Source organism: Notothenia rossii (genome assembly GCF_949606895.1).
Source record: "Notothenia rossii genome assembly, chromosome: 4".
In the NCBI taxonomy this organism is placed as follows: domain Eukaryota; kingdom Metazoa; phylum Chordata; class Actinopteri; order Perciformes; family Nototheniidae; genus Notothenia; species Notothenia rossii.
The window spans coordinates 54,003,158-54,016,567 of NC_136902.1; the positions used below are offsets into that span (position 1 = coordinate 54,003,158).

General features: G+C 41.2%; 2 protein-coding genes across 3 annotated transcripts in view; one reads left to right on the forward strand and one right to left on the reverse strand.

Moving 5' to 3' along the window:
• The window catches only part of LOC307035385 (uncharacterized protein), a 464,943-nt gene that overhangs the window by 318,234 nt on the left and 133,299 nt on the right, over positions 1-13,410 (forward strand). The gene's annotated exons all lie outside the window — the stretch shown is intronic.
• slc8a2b (solute carrier family 8 member 2b) overlaps positions 1-13,410 on the reverse strand; it is a 425,653-nt gene that overhangs the window by 179,064 nt on the left and 233,179 nt on the right. For both annotated transcript variants that reach the window (XM_079674593.1, XM_079674592.1), the window contains 2 exons: positions 1,477-1,614; positions 763-990 (listed from right to left, as the gene is read on the reverse strand). In XM_079674593.1, coding sequence (XP_079530719.1) covers positions 763-990; positions 1,477-1,614 — 366 coding nt within the window. The remainder of the gene's footprint in view (positions 1-762; positions 991-1,476; positions 1,615-13,410) is intronic.

The window sequence follows — 13,410 nt, forward strand, 5'->3', positions numbered from 1 at the left end:
CAAAGAAGTCATTGGAGCTGAGGTGGGATTTAAGTTGTGAGGCAATGACACGTTCAAGTATTTTTGACAGAAAGGGGATATTTGAGATGGGCCGGAAGTTGGACATGATGTCAGGTGTGAGTCCAGGTCCTTTGAGAATGGGTGTGACAGCAGCCAGTTTGAGAGAGGGGGGAACTGATCCAGATCTGAGGGAGGAGTTAATGATGCTGGCGACGAGTTGGGAGATGGCAGGGAGGCTCTCTTTAACACATTTGGAGGGAATTGGGTCAAGTGTGCAGGTGGAGTTAATTCCAGTAATGAAGTTGGACAGTTGCATGGGGATCACAGGGGATAAGTGGGACAGGTGCTTGTTGTAAATCACCACAAAAGCTATTTATTTGTAACCTTATTATTATCGAACACCTTATTTTTAAATTGCAGACTCAATGCCAACCAGCGCACACCTGATTATAAACCAGCGGTTGCAAGGGATACACCTGCAGTTATATTGAAAACAACAACAACTTGGCCTTCATAAGAATAATCATATTGAAATATGCCAATGTTGATATGTCCACAGTCAAAGCTTATCTATCCAAGTAATGATGTGCAAATCCAGGTTATTAATACCCGACATGTTATGAGAGCCAAACCACACTGCAGAATGAACCACCATTCACCAACAAACCACCGACCAGACGGGTCAGCCCTAGTGAGGGTGAAACCATTAATTACCCTTGCAGGATTCATAGAGTATACGCTAAAGCTCGGTGAGTGTCTCACCTCCACGACGCCGGGCGTGATGATGGCCAGGATGAGGTAGAGCCAGATGTAGGCGAAGATGCTCCAGAAGGAGGTGATGAAGAACACCCGGAGGTGTTTGATCTTTCGGGTCTCACCCTCAGGGATCGTCCACACACAGATCCCCAAGATCACAAACATGTTGAAGGCGGCGCTGCCAACGATAGTTGCTGGTCCCAACTCACCAGCGTTGAAGCCGTGACCACACACCTGCAGAGAACACGTGTGTGAGGAGTGTGTCAGAAGGGGAGGGTGGATACAGAGCAGTGACAATCATCCAAACACACTCTCTACAAGGCACGGACAGTCATTATTGTTCTAAAATAAGAGAAGAGTAATGCCCACGCTTTGAATAGCCAGTCTGATGTCCATCAATCTCTTTAATTGAATAACATGTTATCTGCTGAAGAGGTTATTGTTTTACAGATACAACTAAGAAAGAGTGTTTTGTTTTAGCATAGAGAAATGGAACATGATGAAAACAGAAGGACCCAGAGAGAGATAAGCAGGGAATAGTGTGCTGACGGCATAAATAGATCCACATCAAACCTTGTGATAAAAAGACAGGATGTGTGTGTGTGTGTGTGTGTGTGTGTGTGTGTGTGTGTGTGTGTGTGTGTGTGTGTGTGTGTGTGTGTGTGTGTGTGTGTGTGTGTGTGTTTGTGTGTGTGTGTGTGTGTGTGTGTGTGTGTGTACCTCTATAACAGACAGCAGTATCTCTGGAGCGCTAGAGCCGAGAGCCATGAGCGTCAGATTGGATACGGTTTCGTTCCAGATTCGAACCGTGGCCACGGATGTTTCCCCGTTAGGCAGAGTGATGGTCACCTGCTTCTCCTGATGGCCCAAACACACATTATCTGGACTAACTGTACATCAATTCCCTGGAAAACTTGAAGGTTTAAACTCACTCACTGTCATTTCCCACATGTGTATCCAGTTATTAATTGGCTTCAGAATGCTTATAATCAAATGTTTTCTGATTTGGAAAATTCAGTGAAACTAGTTTTTATTGTTCCGCTGTCTCTGGCATGTGTTCCCTGTCTGCCAGCTGAATATTAAACAACACTCACTAACGGCATTTTTAACTCCTATAAGGCTCAATAGTGTACCTGTTAAATGTTTTGGATAGGCAGGCTGCATGAAGATTTAATCTTGTTATCTATTAACAGGAATGATATTGTTTTACCTCTTAAACATTTTATCTTTTTCACATGTTATTTGTCTGAACTATTTTCCATCCGAGAATTTAAAAAAGTATTTTAACAAACGTAGCATACCTGAGAAAAATAAGGTTAATGTGAAAATAAAAAAGACTTTCTGTGCAATTAACTGAAGTTGAAAAGTTGAAAAAGTTTGATCTTTGCACACATTCTGTCTTTGTTTCTTCATGTGACTGTTAGCAGTGTTAGGGGTCAGTGGAACAGGGCTCTGTTACAGTTTCTCACTGCTGTGGGGATATGGATATCAGGATATACCGGCTCTTTTTGCTCTTAGTTTGGATTAAGTGTGATTTTTGTAATAAATGCTTTATGTAATTTTACTGATCTAAGTGAGTTCTGCCAGCCTCGACTATCAGAATTCCAAAATTCTTCAAATAATAATAGCTATTGATATGGTAATTCTGTTTAAAGTGAATAATTCAATTATATTATAATCATATTTCCAAATTCCTAATGTAGTAGACTTAATGACACTATTTCATGAAACAACAATAATAATTGTCCTCGGGTGTGTAGTGCAGTGTAATTGAGGTAATTTAATTTCAACTAAAAAATGCATTTCCTGCAGAAAATGCGTGCGAATGCTGTAAACTGTGAACATTTATGGCTGAATTTAGCTGAAAATACAGAAAAAGCTGAATATGTTATTAGCTGAATGGTAGCTGCTTTTGCTACAAAAATGCAGAAAAAGCTTAAAATTTAAAAGAAAAGGTTTAAAAAAAGGTATAAAACAACAACATGTATAGCCTTGATGTCCTGAAATAGCTGAATAATGTAATAGTTGAATGGTTTCTGCAGCTGAAAATAGGCTGAAGGAGTTAAATATCAGATGCAAGTAGTAGTGAATTAATTTGTATTAAGAAGAGGAAATAAAGTAAAAAGGCTTGGGAAAGCAGCAGAATATTTTGACTGCAAACCTTTCGACTAAAACCATATGTCACCAATAATGTATAAAATATGTGGGACCTGTTGAAGTCTGTATGAAGTCTCCATCAGACAGAAAATAATAGTCTGAGACAGTCTGTTAAAGTCCAGTCTGTCAGTGTTTATTTCTGTTCCTGAGCACCTACTCATAACACCCAATCATAACAACTGTGTGTGTGTCCATAGATCAAAGGTTTCCATGGTGTCTGCTCTGATTGGATGACGTCACTCACATGTGTATGTGTGTGTGGCTCCAATCTGCCCAGCAACACAATGACAACCAACTGCAGCACTGAGTCCCATAATAATGCATTGAGGAGTATATCTGACAATTTTGCCACCTGTTCAAAAACTGTGGCTCCTATAAAAAAATTACCAGACCGTGAGCATCAGGGAACCCCAATGAACTGAAATACGTTTTTTTTTGGGTTGTGTGTATAAAATGTGGAGATGGGAGCAGTGTATCTAAAGTGTACTTCTCTCTGCTCTGAAGAAAGATCCGGAACAATTTAACATGGGAATCAATTGCGAGCTAGCTGGACTTTTTCTCTCTTCATGCCCTCAAGAGGCATTTTGTTTAATATTTGTTCTTATCTTTTTTTAATTTTCCAACCTAGGAGAGGTTTTCCTACGTTTTTCATGAAAAAATATGTCTGAGGAGTTTAGGGTTTGGGAATTATGGCAAGTTTAAAACATTTTCGGGGGAGAATTTCAAGCTCTCCTGGGGCCCTTCTCACTTCTCTTATTTTTCATTTCCTCGCTCCTCGGTCTCACCGGAAGTTGATTTGTCTGCGCCAACTTGAGTTTGCGTCCCAATGGCCTTATTTTTGCCCGAGGACCGAGGAGCGATTTTGGAGGACCTATAATCGAGGAACCACCAGACCATCCTTCGATGAAATCCTCAGACACTCGCCCAGCCCCTTACTGTGTATCGCTCACTGATTGGACGATGCAGCGCATGCACTGATCTGATGCTTCTTGACATGAGAGCAGTTTCCCAGCGGAGTGAAGAAAATACATGAACCTCACGGGAGTCACTCCTCAGTTTATACCGTGTTTTGTTTCAATTAATGTATCATTTAGTTACAAATATGTGATATATCTGAACAAGAAAGTGGTCAAAAATCATTTTATTCATTTTTTGGAAACATTTTCATGATCGCTTTTTTCGTTTTACATTTTCATTTATTGTCATTTCCATTCAGTCAGTCATTAAGTGCTATTTAAAATGTTAATTTGCTACATATCCAAACAAACAAACAAAGTGTGCAATCCAATGAATGTTAATCTAACTGGGTTTTGATAGATAACTATTTTTCTTCTCTGAATTATTTTATTTATTTTGTGCACTCAATCAATCAATATTAATCAAACTATTGTTCGTTTATACATTTTAAGAATGGCGTTTATCTTTTTGAGAATGAGTTCTTATTTTATTTTATTTATTTGGGTCGGCAACAGATGATACAAATGTTTGTGTCAGTAAATGTGTACTAACAGAGGCCGGGGTGTGTGTGGAAACAACGGGGACAGGGCTGGCTGCTGTCAGACGATCAGCTGTGCAGCGTCATCACAAACGGACGTCGCTTCACGTGACGCTCCGGAGGAAAGGACGTCCCATTGCTCTTAAAACTAATTTCCCTGCTTCTCATGGTTTCCTTGCATCTCTCCATGCTTCCCTGGTGGGAGGGACTAGTCGCAGGGAAACAACGCAAGTGAGGGACGCAAGGAATCCATTTATGTAACCAAAGTGAGAAGGGCCCCAGCACTCTGTTTTGAGATTCATAGCACTCTAGAGTTAACGAGCTGCTCCATCGGCTCTTGTGTTAAAATCTGAAAAAGGCCTCTCTACCAAGCTCCAAACTAAGTTCAATATCTCAAAAAGTGTAAAAGATATCAAATATATTTTATACAAGTCTTATAGCTGAAGGTATTGTTATCATTTGAAAGTTGGAATGAAGTGTCTGGCTGAAATTATGTGGAAGGTGAAGCATTTGGCGCAAAGTGTAGGAAAAGTGGATTTGAAGGCATCTCCCATTGACTTCAATGTTAAAAAAAAGAGTTTAAAAAGCTGAATATTAAAACAATTATGAAATATTTTGAAAAAGTTGAAGGTTTCCCATCAATTGCTGAAAATGTTGAACAGTTTAATATTTGAATGGTTTCTGTAGCTGAAAATAAGCTGAAGATATGGAGAGCTAAAGTATTGACTGATTTGAAGGCTCTTCCCATTGACTTCAATGTTAAAAAAAGAGTTTAAAAAGCTGAATATTTCAAAAAGAATGAAATATTTTGAAAAAGTTGAAAGTTTCCCATCAATTGCTGATAAGGCTGAGTAGTTTAATATTTGAATGGTTTCTGCGGCTGAAAATGAGCTGAAGTTATGGAGATTCAAAGTATTGGCCCATCTCTCATTGACTTCAATGTTAAAAAAAGAGTTTAAAAAGCTGAATATTTCAAAAAGTATGAAATACTTTTAAAAAGTTAAAAGTTTCTCATCAATTGCTGAAAAGGCTGAATAGTTTAATATTTGAATGGTTTCTGTAGCTGGAAGTAAGCTGAAGTTATGGAGAGCTAGAATATTGACTGATTTGAAGGCTCTTCCCATTGACTTCCATGTTAAAAATAGAGTTTAAAAAGCTGAATATTTTGAAAAGTATGACATATTTTGAAAAAGTTGAAGGTTTCCCATCAATTGCTGAAAAGGCTGAATAGTTTAATATTTGAATGGTTTCTGTAGCTGAAAATAAGCTGAAGTTATGGAGAGTCGAAGTATTGGCTCATCTCCCAATGACTTCAATGTTAAAAGAATAGTTTAAAAAGCTGAATATTTCAAAGAGTATGAAATATTTTGAAAAAGTTGAAAGTTTCCCATTGATTGCTGAAAAGGTTGAATAGTTTAATATTTTTAATGGTTTCTGTAGCTGAAAATAAGCTGAAGTTATGGAGAGTCAAAGTATTGGCTCATCTCCCATTGACTTCAATGTTAAAAAAAGAGGTTAAAAAGCTGAATATTTCAAAAAGTATGAAATATTTTGAAAAGGTTGAAAGTTTCCCATCGATTGCTGAAAAGGCTGAATAGTTTAATATTTGAATGGTTTTTGTAGCTGAAATTAAGCTGAAGTTATGGAGAGCTAAAGTATTGGCTGAAATAATAATAATAATAATAATTAAAGCTGCAAGCAGCGTTGATCGGGTCTTCGACGCCGACGCTCCGCAGGCTGTTGTCCGCACGTCGACGTGTCGCGAAAGGCGTCTCGAGGACTCGGCCGTAGGCAAACGTGGGAAGTTTCAGGCCGATCGGACGACGTACATAGGAGTCACAGCAGTATCACAAACATTGTGTTTGATGGCGAGTGATCTGTCGCCATGGCAACGGAATTTGATGACACCCCATAATACGCCTAAATGTGTTGAGGGCTGCATCGTTATCAAACCTGTGAAGTTTTGGGCCGTTTGGACCATTTTCCATTGAGTTAACACAACATTGGGTTTTATGGCGAGTGATCTGTCGCCATGGCAACGGAATTTGATCACACCCCATAATACGCCTAGATGTGTTGAGGGCCGGACCAGTAGCCATCATCTGAAGTCTGGTGCCGTTTTGACGATTTTCCATTGAGTTAACACAACATCGTGTTTTTTGGCGAGGGATGCGTTGCCATGGCAACGGCATATGATGACACCCCATAATTGACATAGAGCTGTTGAGGCATGGACCGGTGATATACAAGTGAAGATTGGGGGACGATGGGACCGTGTCCATTGGAGTTACAGCGACACCGTGTTTTATGGCGAGGGATGCGTTGCCATGGAAACGGCAAATGATGACATCCCATAATTGGCATAGAGCTGTTGAGGGCCGGACCATTAACTGTCATCTGAAGTGTGGTGCCGTTTGGACCATTTTCCATTGAGTTAAGACAACATTGTGTTTTTTGGCGAGGGATGCATTGCCATGGAAACGGCATATGATGACACCCCATAACTGACATAGAGCTGTTCAGGGCCGGACCATTAGCCATCATCTGAAGTCTGGTGCCGTTTGGCCAATTTTCATAGGAGTAACAGCGACACCGTGTTTCATGGCGAGGGATCTGTCGCCATGGAAACGGCATACGATGACATCTCATAATTTGCGTAGAGCTATTGAGGGCTGCATCGTTATGAAACCTGTGAAGTTTTGGTCCGTTTGGAGCATGTTAACTGGAGTTATGAGAAAACCGTGTTTCACGGCGAGCATGGTGTTACCATAGCAACAACATTTGACGAAATCTGAAAACTGAAACACATATGTGTGGAGGATTTGACCGTTAGCACACATGTGACATTTTAACACTTTTTGACCATTTACACAGGAGTTATAGCAATATCGTGCTTAACGGCAAGGGATGCGTTGCCATGGCAACAGCTTTTGAGGAAAACTCACTATTGTCATATTGAGGTGTTGAGGGCCGGACCATTAACTGTCATCTGAAGTCTGGTGCCGTTTTGAAAATTTTCCATTGACTTAAGACAACGTTGTGTTTTATGGCGAGGGATGCGTTGCCATGGCAACGGCATATGATGACATCCCATAATTGACATAGAGCTGTTAAGGCCCGGACTAGTAGCCATCATCTGAAGTGTGGTGCCGTTTGGACGATTTTCCGTTGAGTTACGACAACACCGGGTTTTATGGCGAGGGATCTGTCGCCATGGCAACGGCATATGAGGACATACCCTAATTGACATAGAGCTGTTGAGGGCCTGACCATTAATGATAGTCTGAAGTCTGGTGCCGTTTGGACCATTTTTATAGGAGTAACGGCGACACCGTGTTTTTTGGCGAGGGATTCGTTGCCATGGAAACGGCAAATAATGACATCCCATAATTGGCATAGAGCTGTTTAGGGCCTGACCATCACCCATCATATGAAGTGTGGTGCCGTTTGGACGATTTTCCATTGAGTTAACACAACATCGTGTTTTTTGGCGAGGGATGCGTTGCCATGGCAACGGCATATGATGACACCCCATAATTGACATAGAGCTGTTGAGGGCCGGACCATTAATGATAGTCTGAAGTCTGGTGCTGTTTGGACGATTTTCCATTGAGTTAACACAACGTTGTGTTTTATGGCGAGGGATGCGTTGCCATGGCAACGGCATATGATGACATCCCATAATTGGCGTAGAGCTGTTGAGGGCCGGACCATTAATGATAGTCTGAAGTCTGGTGCCGTTTGGACGATTTTCCATTGAGTTAACACAACATCGTGTTTTTTGGCGAGGGATGCGTTGCCATGGCAACGGCATATGATGACACCCCATAATTGACATAGAGCTGTTGAGGCATGAACCGGTGATATAAAAGTGAAGATTGGGGGACGATGGGACCCTGTCCATTGAAGTTACAGCGACACCGTGTTTGATGGCGAGGGATGCATTGCCATGGAAACGGCATATGATGACATCCCATAATGGACTTAGAGCTGTTGAGGGCCGGACCATTAATGATAGTCTGAAGTCTGGTGCCGTTTGGACGATTTTCCGTTGAGTTACGACAACACCGGGTTTTATGGCGAGGAATCTGTCGCCATGGAAACGGCATATGATGACATCCCATAATTGGCATAGAGCTGTTCAGGGCCGGACCATTAGCCATCATCTGAAGTCTGGTGCCGTTTGGACGATTTTCCATTGAGTTAACACAACATGGTGTTTTTTGGCGAGGGATGCGTTGCCATGGCAACGGCATATGATGACACCCCATAATTGACATAGAGCTGTTGAGGGCCGGACCATTAATGATAGTCTGAAGTCTGGTGCCGTTTGGACGATTTTCCATTGAGTTAACACAACACCGGGTTTTATGGCGAGGGATCTGTCGCCATGGCAACGGCATATGATGACATCCCCTAATTGACTTAGAGCTGTTTAGGGCCTGACCATCACCCATCATATGAAGTCTGGTGCCGTTTGGACGATTTTCCATTGAGTTAACACAACATCGTGTTTTTTGGCGAGCGATGCGTTGCCATGGAAACGGCATACGGTGAGATCTGAGATTTCACGTAGAGCTGTTGAGGCATGAACCGGTGATATAAAAGTGAAGATTGGGGGACGATGGGACCGTGTCCATTGGAGTTACAGCGACACCGTGTTTTATGGCGAGGGATGCGTTGCCATGGTAACGCCATATTAAGTAACATGGGATTTGACGTAGAGCTGTTCAGGGCCGCAGTGTTAACCATCACGTGAAGTTTGGTGGCGTTCTGAGCATGTCAGTTTGAGTTATGACATCATGGTGTTCCATGGCGAGGGATGGCCTAGCATCGAGCGAACGCGAACTTTGGCGCCAAATCACGGCTACGCCGTGCGAAAGAAAAAAAGTTCCGTGATAACTTTAGATGGCCCATTTGTGGAGACGCTACCCGACGAATTTGGAGTCGTACGGATAAAGTCCCTAGGAGGAGTTCGTTAAAGTGCGGAGGACGAAAAACGCGATAAATCGCGTTTTTCCGACGCCAAATTATGGCGAGGGATCCGTTGCCATGGAAACGCCACATTAAGTAACATCGGATTTTACGTAGAGCTGTTCAGGGCCGCAGTGTTAACCATCACGTGAAGTTTGGTGGCGTTCTGAGCATGTCAGTTTGAGTTATGACATCATCGTGTTCCATGTTGAGGGATGGCCTAGCATCGAGCGAACGCGAACTTTGGCGCCAAATCACGGCTACGCCGTGCGAAAGAAAAAATGTTCCGTGATAACTTTAGATCGCCCATTTGTGGAGAAGCTACCCGAGGAATTTGGAGTGGTACGGATAAAGTCCCTAGGAGGAGTTCGTTAAAGTGCGAGGGACGAAAAACGCGATAAATCGCGTTTTTCCAACGCCAAATTCAAAATGGCCGACTTCCTGTACGTTATTTTATACCCCTCCAAAAGGCTTTTTTGCTCGTCTCCGCACCCTAGATATGCGTAGCGAGTTTCGTTCATTTACGTGAAAGTTAAAGTGGGGGGAGTTAACGTTAAAAACGGAAGTGGGCGTGGCCTACGCAATTTTTGACGCAAAGTTCCGGAACCAATTACACATCGCAATTTTCACGACTTCTGACGCGCGTGCGAAATTTGGTGAGTTTTCACATATGTTGCGGGGGTCAAAAGTGTGCGCAATGTATTAAAATAATAATCAGAATAATAATAATCGCACCGATATCAATAATGTTCGGCCTAGGGTGGCCGAGGTCACATGGGCGCGAGCGCCCATGTGACTAGGTTGGCGTGGGCCACCTACTGTCATGATTTAGGCCACTTTTGATGGGCTTTTGCCCGTCTTTTTCCCTGTTTTGTGTGTGTTTCGCAGGTTTATCGGTCGCTGCGCGACCGATTTCAATAGGGTCTTCGCCGACCTAGGTCTCAGACCCTAATAATCGCACCGATATCAATAATGTTCGGCCTAGGGTGGCCGAGGTCACATGGGCGCGAGCGCCCATGTGACTAGGTTGGCGTGGGCCACCTACTGTCATGATTTAGGCCACTTTTAATGGGCTTTTGCCCGTCTTTTTCCCTGTTTTGTGTGTGTTTCGCAGGTTTATCGGTCGCTGCGCGACCGATTTCAATAGGGTCTTCGCCGACCTAGGTCTCAGACCCTAATAATAAGGGGAAGAATATAGAATCAAAGTACTATAGTGGAATGCTGTAAACAGCATTCACACTAATAAAGATTCGAAGAACTATAGTGGAATGCTGTGAACAGCATTCACACTAATTAGGTAAAATAAATTATCACAATTAATATGAAATATAATATAATATGCTGTATCTAGGCAGATAGTTAATGTAAGGCAAGAGGAATAGGGGGTTATGATGTGGATAAATGCACATTTCAAAACTCAATAGCTTAAAATGTTTTCTTACATGTCATTTTTAAAAGGAAACGTTTTATATCAGATCATATTTTTTTTTGTCTTGTGTTTTTAGTGTTATTTTTATTTTATTTGTATTTATTTGTGAGATGGGGATCTCCCTAGGTTGCTATTAGTCTTTTTCACTTACGAAGCTTTCCTTACTGAGAGATATGACCATGATAAGAGCAGTTTGAATCCTCTAGATCAGCGGTTCCCAACCTTTTTCAACTCAGGGCCCACTTAAGAATCACATTCAACCATAAACAATACAGAGACTAACTAAAGTTCTGATTGGTCAATTCAGAACATGCAACATGTTGTTAATCCAGTAGAACAGACTGCTGTCAAGGACTGTAATGACCGTTGCTAAGGAGGATCAATAAAGAGAAAGGAAAATAGGTTAAAATAAAAAAAAATCTTAATAATGAAATGTTTCCACACAAATCATAATGTTTGGCAAATTATTTGGCGGCAAATATTGAATTTACATTTTCACCCTTCATTATTTTATTTGGGCTTTTAGATGAAGACCGCACACAGTTAATACATACAACTATTCTTCTGGCTAAAATACATATTTTTAAAAGTCAATCAAGGAGTAATCTTAATTTAAAGTGTTTGAAGAGTAGATTAAAAATACAATTTCTTTTTGAAAAAATTACTGCAACAAAAAAGCAAAGGGTGGCTCATCACACCATGAAATGGGAAATAATTTGCTCTAACGAAGAGTGGGATTAAAGGAACAATAAATATGCTTGCCATGTTGTGTTTTTGGTGGCATTTGGTTGTCAACCTATTTTTGTTTGTGAAATGTTGAAGTGATCCTACTGACTGTGTCTTTATTTCTTCTGTTTTTGTCTGACTGAGATGGGAATGTCCTCTCCTATTATTGTCCATCTTCGTGATTTTTTTTTGTATTTGGCGACCGACTTGCAATGCCTTCGCCAGGCCCTCCCATTTGACATTCCTGCCCTCCCCCCAATAAGCACGTTTTATATTATTTATACGAATTAAAAAAATGTAATTATAAACTGTGAACTTTAATGCTACGATGTATGTGATGTCAGATAGTAAGAGTAATAGATGAAAAACAGTTATGAAATACTATAACAGTAAAACAAGAATACAGTTTAAAAGGGGAGTGATTTGTAAAATATCCATAAAGAAATAGTAAATCTGTTTACAGTTCTGTTTCATATCGTGTTGAAAGATGTATCCATAGATCTCTTCATTTTGCTGTCAAAGTGCACCAGATTGATGCTTTTAACTTCAATATTTAAAAAAAAATCTTCCCGGGGGATGCATGCCCCGGACCCCCCTGAGCTGATTAACGAGCCTTCATTGTAACAGTCGCGGGTACACTGTGTATGTGCGTGTGGGGAGTGTTGCAGTAGAATATTCCACTGTAGCGCCCGGTACCTTAATGGGAAACCCTACATGTTTGAGTACCCTCTAGGAAACGTTAGGCTACCCCACAGCACCCCCAAAAGAAAATCTCTGGCGCCTCCACCGGCCGCGGCACATGACGGTTTTGTGTGCCCTCCAATGAAAATCATATGCCCTCTCTGTAGATTTGTTCTGGTGCCGGGTCTGCATTACAGCCTAATAATGACAGCTTAACCTTCTCTATATCGCCTCGTTCACACATTAAATCAATCAACAAATACTACAGATTATATAAGCATTTAGTTCAAATGCTCACAGGTTTTACACCTCTTATGCAATGTAGACTACATTTATTACAGAGTTTATTTCCGAGCCAACAGACTCACAGATCGTTGGCTATTGAGAGATATGCAAAATACACCGCATGTAGTACGACACAAACCTCCGCTGTGGATTTTCTAAACGAAATACAGTAAAAGGTCGCAGGCCCAAGTTTAACTCTCTGAGGTCTAAGCCATTTTTTCACATGTTAGGCTCGTCTGGGCATTTTTTGTAAAAATGCTATTAAAACATGAACCTTGGTGACCATCGGGCTGGCCTGCATGGTCAGCCTACAAAACTAAAATCAAAAAACGTTGATGCAGCCCCAACAACAGCCTCTGATCATCAACAGACTTCATGCAATGCTTCATTGGATGCATATATTAGATAATAATCTCTCTGTCTCACTCCTAAAACATCTAAATCTACTTTCAGCATGGATAAATGTTCATCAAATACATCCATTGTTTATTTTATATGCTTCTTGAAATCCTAAAAAACACATCGTTTTTCAAGAACACATTACAAATCGCCAGAAAATGGTACAAACAAGTGGCAACATGTTTGAAGAAGGTGTTGCGCTGGGCTATATAATGCAATCGAAAGTGAAACTTAAGCTCGCTCCATTGTAGAGATATTCCCGCGAGGGTGCTACTGAATAAATAAATCAATTTAAAGTTCCCATTTCAGGACCATTTCTACTGATCTGCAAGGCTCCACTAGCAGAGAGGCTCTCAGTAGCCAAGTGAACGAGGCGATATAGAGAAGGTTAAGCTGTCATTATTAGGCATTATTATGTTACGTACTGTTGGAGTGGTAATAAAATACAAAAGAATTCAATTTTTATTTTGTAATCATCTCGCCACCCACTCGGGGTCTCCCACTTTGG